Source organism: Phyllobates terribilis, unplaced genomic scaffold (genome assembly GCF_046119375.1).
Source record: "Phyllobates terribilis strain yellow unplaced genomic scaffold, ASM4611937v1 Scaffold_1__5_contigs__length_1240528914, whole genome shotgun sequence".
Classification (NCBI taxonomy): domain Eukaryota; kingdom Metazoa; phylum Chordata; class Amphibia; order Anura; family Dendrobatidae; genus Phyllobates; species Phyllobates terribilis.
This window is the reverse complement of record NW_027362761.1, coordinates 814,988,060-814,996,534: the sequence shown is the minus strand read 5'-3', so window position 1 is coordinate 814,996,534 and position 8,475 is coordinate 814,988,060. Positions and strand designations below refer to the sequence as shown.

Genomic DNA, 8,475 nt, shown 5'->3' with positions numbered 1-8,475 from the left:
GGTAAAGAAATAACTATTAAAGGCCCTTACCTATCACTGTAAACTGAACGCTCAAAGAAGAGTACAGGTCTTTCCGCTTCCCTCAGCTTCCCTCCAAAGGCTTTCACCTGGGCCCGAATACGACTGAGACAAGCATAGGACTGAAAGGTGAAGGACCAGCGTTCAGGCTTTTCATACATCATCTGAAGAAGATTGCCACCACTCTTCTGGGATGTGGTGAGCTCCTGTAATGTACATTGGAGAAGATGAAGAAGAAGAAAAAAAAAAAGAAACAATCAGGTAAGATTTTTTTTGTGACTTCCTTATTGCAGTCCCCATGTGGTCACAAAGCTACCCCCATTGACATGTGTTGCGCTAAAATGTCACAGCAACACCTAGCGATCTTTGGCCATGTGACCCATGTCACAGGCAAAATAACAGTGTTACAACCGGGTGTTACATTTCTAGGAGCAATAGAAGCAATACAATGCAGAGTTTTGAGAAGAAAGGATCAAAAAATCGTTAAGATTATTGGCAATATAAGCATTTGCTAAACCAGATGTCAGCATTATAGGAAACTAACGTTCCAAACCAGACAGTGTCCTGAGCAAATAAAATATACCTGCCAAATAGGTACAGAATATGCAGAGATTGTTTAGTGATATTCACCCAGTGAGGAGCCATTATGCCCAGAGGTCATTTGGTCATTAAGTGGCATGCACCTCCTAAAGGGGTTGTCCGGTCCAAACCAATAAGTCTGCAATCACTGACTACAGACTTATGATTGCACCCCCAACACACGCACCGTGCGGATTCGTCGGCTTCAGAGTCGGGACCGGAGGTTATTTATGAGTTATACATCCTCCAGGCCAGTGGGCGCAGCCTCGCTCTCCATACACTTGTATGGAGCAAGGCCATGCCCACTAGAGGGGTTCCAGCTGGGAATATGTATAACTCATACTTCACCGCCGTTCCTGGGCCAGACACCAGCAAATCCCTGAAGCGCACAGGGCATACACTGGAGGGGAATCATAAGTCTGCAGTCACACAGTGACTACAGACTTATTGGTTTGGACCAGACAACCCCCTTTAATGATGGATGTGCTGGAGTGTGATACATCTAATTCATTAAGATTTGTGTGCACAATGAATTGGGCACCATGTGTACATAGACATACTCAATGAGGGGGATATGGAGGTCCACAAGACATGTACATGCAGAGTTGTACATATATTAGCAACTTGTAGTCCAGCTGGGGAGACATATCAAAAACTTAGAACAAGGACGAACTCTCAACAGCAAAAAAAAAAAAAAAAAAAAAAGGAAAGAAAATCACCTATGGCAAAATTTTTTTTATTTTTTTTTTTTATTTGCATTCCTGATCACAGCATCATGGACATGAAATTACTGGTATTAAATGGCAACTTCAAAATCACAAAGACAGAAAAATTTGGGAATACAAACTCATGATAACCTTTGACACTCATGGCAGGAATGAATGTGTAGGATGGATTTGTGTCATTCTACATCAACTAAGGAATGTGCTCCTCAGACCTGTGGGGGCATCACAACCAAAGGACCAGACTTCAATCACAGGACAATAAAACTTTCATTCTCCTTATCTGAACTGCTCCAATATTCATGGCCACAACCTTCGCCACCCTCCCATACTCCTAGTTCTGCTTCACGTCACTTGTCTCATCTATTGCATTATTCTTGTGCCCTGTTGTGTATAAAATGTGTGATTCTTCAGATTTTGTTTTATGCCTGATAAAGAGGATTCAGTAGTCTCGAAAGCTTGCAATTTATTACCATCATTTCAGTAAGGCCACGGCCTATCAGTATTTTTTTTCTCAGGAGTGGGAGCCAAAACCAGGTGAGGAACAATCAGAGAAAAGGTATAATAGAAACAAGTCACCAATTCTGCATTTATCACCCACTCCTGAGAAAAAAAATACCAGATACTGATAGTGGGGCCGTGGCCTTAGCCATTAAAAAGATAACTACTGAGGACTCAAATTTTAAGATTTTTCTGTATACTGGCTATCACTGTAAAAAGTTATAACTTTTCCTTAAAGCTAAGGAGATTTCAAAGGAGTTATGAGAGAACATATCAAGTATGTCGGAAATACCCATCGATTTCCATAATACAAGATTGTTAACGGGAAAAAAAAAAATGTAAAGAAACCAGTCTAATTTTTTTTGCTTCCAGAGCCAAGAGAGGCAATTGGGGAGAATTTGGGTAACTCATTGATTTTATTCAATAGTAAAGAGTCACCTCTAAGTGTCGAAAGTTTTGGACAATCCCAAAATATGTGAAGACTGCCCCTTCGACCACAATTCCACCATCATAAGTTCAATTGATCAGAAAATCTGTTTAAGGCTGTGTGCCCACGATGCATTTTTAATGTGTTTCTGCAGCTGCGGAAACGAATTAAAAAACGCATGGTAGAAGGGCAGCAATGTTCCCCAATGATAATCCGCTTGTGCTGTGCACACGCTGCGGAAATTTCCGCTGCGGATTATCATTGTGGAAAAAACGCAGCACTACCAATTATTTTGCGGAAATGCTGCGTTTTCGCCACCATTGACTTGCATTAGAATGCGCCAATTGCGCAAGACTGCATCTGTACTTGCGCAATTGGTACCCGGGTGTGGAGGAGAGGCTCATCCACACCCAGGTACCATTAAAAAAAAAAAAAAAAATCTGTAAAAAAGAATAAAATAAAAAATAAATGTATATTTACCTTCCGGCGGCCCGCTCCTCCTTGCTTCCCGGCACTTTGCAGTGGATTGAAGGACCTGCGCTGACGTCAGTCATGTGAAGGGTCACGTGACGCGGACGTCGGCAGGTCTTTCAATCCACTGCTGCCGGCACTGAGCGAAGCAAGACAGCGCGGGCCATCGGAGGGTAAGCATAGATTTTTTTTTTTTTTTTAACCACTCTCTCGGGTCACACTATATAAATCCATGCAGTTTGCATGGATTTATATAGTGTGACCTAGTTGTCACAAGCACTTTTCAAGTTGGAAAGCGCTTGTCAATCCGCATGCGGAAATGTCAGTGATAACGCTCCATTTCCGCATGTCCCTGGCAGGAAAACGCATGTACAATCCGCATGGGTTTTTTTCTGCCAGGGGAGATGCAGAAACGCTCAGGAAAAAATCCAGAGCATTTCTGCATCGTGGGCACATAGCATTAGTCTAGTGGGAGTGTAGAGCCACTGAGATAAACATTTTTTAAAATCATTTTCATGTAGGTTTGTGCTAATTGAAGATTTGTAGTGGTGTTCCACCACTTTTTTCACCATTTATCTAGGGGGAAATGATTTAGATCTCCCCCCACCCCATATAATTCAGATTTTCAAAAGGGACATCAGAATTAAAAATTGAGTAGATATTCTTCATATTCCAAATTGAGTTATTTGTAGGATTCCCTAAAAAAGAAAAGAGTTCTCTTGAAAGGGTCAAAAGATAGAGAATTTCTTTCCAATATACTTCCTAAACTGTAGAAAATGTATAGAATTCTTCATCAGGAAGGTTGTTTAAGGTTTTTAATGTCTGAAATACAAGTTTAATTAAGGCCTGGTTATAAGTGAACAGTCTAGAATTCCAAATTTTTCCTTTTTTTTTTACCTGGAAAATTTTGTTGAGTTGTATGAAAAATTGAGATAGGAAGTTTGTTGAGATTAATGTTAGGACTTACTTTTAAACACACAGTGGTTTCTATGTCCTGCACTTATAATCAACTCATCTGGGCACTCAGGGGCAGGTGCTGGAGTGGAAAATGTATGTGTCTAGTGTGTATTTCAGTAGTCTCCACAATCATGGGGGAGACTGCTGACTTAACAGATGTCCAGAAGGCAGTCATTGACACACTCCACAAGGTCCCAGAGTTCCAATTTTCATTTGGAAATCAAGGTCCCAGAGTCTGGAGGAAGAGTGGAGAGGCCACAATCCAAGCTGCTTGAGGTCTAGTGTGAAGTTTCCACAATCAGTGATGGTTTGGGGAGCCATGTCATCTGCTGGTGAAGGTCCACTGTGTTTTATCAAGACCAAAGTCAGCGCATCCAACTAAAAGAAAATTTTAGAGCACTTCATGCTTCCCTCTGCCGACAAGCTTTTTGGAGATGGAAATTTCATTCTCCAGCAGGACTTGGCATCTGTCCACACTGCCAAAAGTACCAATACCTGGTTTACACACAGTATCACTGTGCTTGATTGGCCAGCAAACTCGCCTCACGTTAATCCCATAGAGAATCTATTATAGAGAATCTATGGGGTATTGTCAAGAGGAAGATGAAAGACACCAGACCCAACAATGCAGACGAGCTGAAGGCTGCTATCAAAGCAACCTGGGCTTCCATAACACCTCAGCAGTGCCACAGGCTGATCACCTCCATGACAAGCTGCATTGATGCAGTAATTGATGCAAAAGGAGCCCCTACCAAGTATTGAGTGCATTTACAGAACATACATTTTGGCTTTTAAAAACATTTCTCAAGCTGTTATAAAGTATTCTAATTTACTGAGACAATGACTTTTGTGTTTTCATTGCCTGTAAGCCATAATCATCAACATTAACAGAAATAAACATTTGAAATAGATCACTCTGTTTATAATGACTATATAATATACGAATTTCACTTTTTGTATTCAATAACTGAAATAATTTAATTTTTTGATGATATTCTAATTTAGTGAGACACACACACACACACACACACACATTACTGTAACATGTGGGAGCAGACAGGTGTGGTTGGGTCCTCTATGCTCATTGTTGTATCTTGTTACAATGTATATTACTTTGTCACTTCTATTTTATAAGGCTATGTGCACACGATGCAGAAATGAAGCAGAAAATTTCTGCATCTCCCTGGCAGAAAAAACGCATGCAGATTGTGCATGCGTTTTTCCTGCAGAATACATGCGGATCCACATGCGTTTCCGCATGCAGATTGACAAGCGCTTTCCAGGCGATTTTAGCATCACCTGGAAAGTGCTTGACAACTAGGTCACACTATATAAATCCATGCAAACAGCATGGATTTATATAGTGTGACCCGAGAGAGTGTATATATACTTACCTCCAATGGCCCGCGCTGTCCTGCTCACTCCGTTCTCCCGGCAACTTTGAATTGAAAGACCTGCCGACGTCAGCGTCACGTGACCCGTCACATGACTGACATCACCGCAGGTCCTACAACTCACTGCAAGTGCCGGGAAGCAAGCAGGAGCGGTGCGCGGGCCGACAGATGGTAAGTATATATATATTTTTTATTTTATTCTTGTTTTTACAGCTTTTTTAATGGTACCTGGGTGTGGATGAGACTCTCCTCTCCTCCACACTCGGGTACCATCCGCACATTAGAACGCGCCAATACCGCAAGTACAGATGCAGTCTTGCGGAATTGGCGCGTTCTAATGCAAGTCAATGGCGGCGAAAACACCGCGTTTCCGCAAAATTAAATGACATGCTGCGGATTTTGGAGCGCAGCGTTTACGCTGCAGAAAAATCCACATCATGGGCACAGCACATGCGGATTTCAATTGGGGAACATTGCTGCCCTTCTACCATGCGTTTCCGCAACTGCAAAAACGCCACGGAAACGCATGAAATACGCATCGTGTGAACTCAGCCTAAGAAAAAAAAATTCTATCTGCAACAGTTGTATGCAATTCCCGTAGAGTGTATAGTGCAAGTAAAGTTATTGGGATTTTTGAGCTAAACATATACATTACCTGAAATTCATCCTGACTGCTCTGAACATTGCACCATCTTGCTATAGGTTCAGGAACAACTTCCCAGTCCTCATTGCATTTCTTAAGGAGGTTGACAAAAGTGGATTTTCCTGCAGCTGTTAAAGGCGAAAAACATTAATGGAAATGCAGAGGGTTTTTCACATCGAATTTGAAGCATTTTCCAAACTAGAATCAGCATAAGTCGGCTTGAATTCCCACACACGTTTATTAGGCATTATGGATCAGAGCATGAAATTGGGCAAGCCTCAGACCTCTGCCATAGTATGCATGAATGAATGTACCCCAAAAGAGATATTATGGTACATACTAAAACTATAAACCTTCCTCATTGTCCGGTCTGTTGCCATATACTCAAGCAAAAAGAGAATCAAGTAGGACCTGTCATTAGGTTAAAAGTGACCAGCCCTTGCTTTTTAGTCCCTTTGTGCCTCTGAATGTCTTTCTGCAAATATATATATTTTTAATCCACCATACAGTTACAAAGATAAGGGTCTGTTTGGCACAAAACAATCTTTATGTCTTTACCAAGAGGGCTTGTCTCACAGGATTGTCTGGGACATGTCTTCGGGCTGCTCTGCATTATTACCTGTGATGATCGCCCTCTTGGTAAAGGCCAAGACGACAAAGCCATTTATTATCTGTAATGTTAGAGACACTTAAGCAAGGCATCCTTACGACATTTTATATCTGGCCAAGACAACCTATAGACGCATTATACCATATGTGGGACTATACTCAGATTCTTTATCCATCTCAACACTGCACGTTTCCAAAGCTTTGATGAATCAGGGCCTTTATGATAGTTTTCTGCTGCATGTACATAATTCATAGGTTACGCTCAATGTCTGATGTAGCCCAAAACTGAATTTTGTGCTTGTGGAGCTACACAGGCTGACTCCTCAAGAGTAATCCACTATATCATCTACAATTTTGGAGGGTCTTGATTTTTTCTCAATAGTGTGTGGGATTATCCCTAAAAGAGAGCACCCAGCTGGAGCTGACTGTGCCAACCATGTGTCTGTCTTGCATAAAAAAGCTCATCCCTCTTGTGTGGTCAATTAAAAACACTTGGGAAATGGCAGAATAAATGAGGGAAAAACCTGGCCACTTAACCTCATCAGGTCCTTTTTATGACGAGCTGGGCAGACAGAAGCCCAACACGAGTGGCTCAGAGTTTTTTTTCCACTGGGCCTGGCACCTGGTAAGATTAGGGTTTCTTTTAGACACTGCAGCGCTGGATGGTCCGGTATAGTTTAGTGGCACCAGGACATCTGTCGCTACATCATGTGGTCTGTGGTTAGGGTGTTGTAAACAGGCTGCCTTTAATAAACTGTTAGATGTGCTCTATCACAGTGGCGACATCTGTGTCCTGTGTGACTGGAAGCTTGCCTGCCTGGCTGCACATCTCACGTGACAGTGGGGGGTGCGGTGTGTGTTCACAATCACAGCTCAATCATAGTATGCGGCATAGCGCACCCTGCAGGTAAGGGAGAGGTGTGAAGCCGCACCTGTCAGGCGGCCACAGGGGGAAGAAAGGACATTTTCTCCCAGTAGCCGGGCTCTCAGTACGGTGGCTTTAAAGCACCATTAACCTGTAGATAGATAGAGCTATAGATATAGAGATATATATCTCATTCTTTAACATGAGAGGTTCCCCTAAAGTTCAGGCCAGTAAATCCACAGCTGTAATCAGGCAGTAACAGACGGATGTGTGAATCCCACCTTAGTCAGTGAGGAGGTCTACATCCCAGAGTCATCATCCTGTGAGAGCCCCTGCGATACACTTAGTGCTTATGGAGTCTGGATATAGGTGGTCCAGAAACCAGGCCAGATCAGGGATTCCCAGAGTGTCCTATGGAGTTCCAGGGTCCCCATGGGCCCTAATCTAGCCCCCTGTGGCGCTGTTTTTAGCCGTTATTGGCTATTCTTGCCTTTTCATTGCCCTATGCATTGCTGTAATGCTGGGACTTGTAGTTCGCACCCCTCTGAAAACAGTGCCACATGGGGTAGCAGACGGAGACATACATATAGATAGCCGAGCACACGGATACACCGCCCCCTTCTTACCGATGTTCCCCTCTATGGAGATCCGCTTCACCTTGCTCCTTTTCCCCGGGGAGGACGTGGCGGAGGAGGGTGATGGCGGGAGCTCGGAGCAGCTTCTCTTCGGCGGGGTGGCCATGGCGGGATTCACACTACACGGACAGGACAGAAGACGTCGGAATCTCCCGCTCCTTCTGCCTTTGAGTTTTGGCGCCCGCAGGATGAGTGGGCGGAGCTGGAGACATCATTGGACTCTGACTTTTCGAAGCTCTGGTCTAGACCAATCAGCGACCGGGGACCAATGAAGACGGACTTCGAAGGGAAAGCGCCGAACCAATAGCAGGTTAGGGGGAGGGGATTGGAGCGATTGGTGACAGGAGCAGTGAGAACAGGAGAGAGGTCACTGGTGGGAGGACAATGGCTTGGAGAAGAAGAGCAGTAAGCATGGAGACAGCGCCGTACCGGGAGCACGGACTGCGCCGCCAAGTCCATACACGTCTGCACAGAGCCCGGGCTATCGGAGAATTGAGGTGTTGGGCGGGAATTCGCCATATATAATCCCACCCACACTATGCACTCTTATTAACCCTTCATGGACGCACCAATTATCAGTAAAAACTTGCTGTGAACTGCATTGTGGGTATCCAATTAAAATCAATAGGAAGTGTGTCCGGGGAGCGATACATG

General features: G+C 43.6%; 1 protein-coding gene across 1 annotated transcript in view; it reads right to left on the bottom strand.

The window, feature by feature from the left end:
* Positions 1-8,036, bottom strand: part of DCK (deoxycytidine kinase) — a 32,915-nt gene extending 24,879 nt beyond the window's left edge. The window contains exons 1-3 of the mRNA XM_073637462.1: positions 7,813-8,036; positions 5,725-5,840; positions 31-224 (exon numbers count right to left, since the gene is read on the bottom strand). Coding sequence (XP_073493563.1) covers positions 31-224; positions 5,725-5,840; positions 7,813-7,927 — 425 coding nt within the window. The 5' untranslated portion in view covers positions 7,928-8,036. The remainder of the gene's footprint in view (positions 1-30; positions 225-5,724; positions 5,841-7,812) is intronic.
* Between the last annotated feature and the right edge of the window lie 439 nt (positions 8,037-8,475).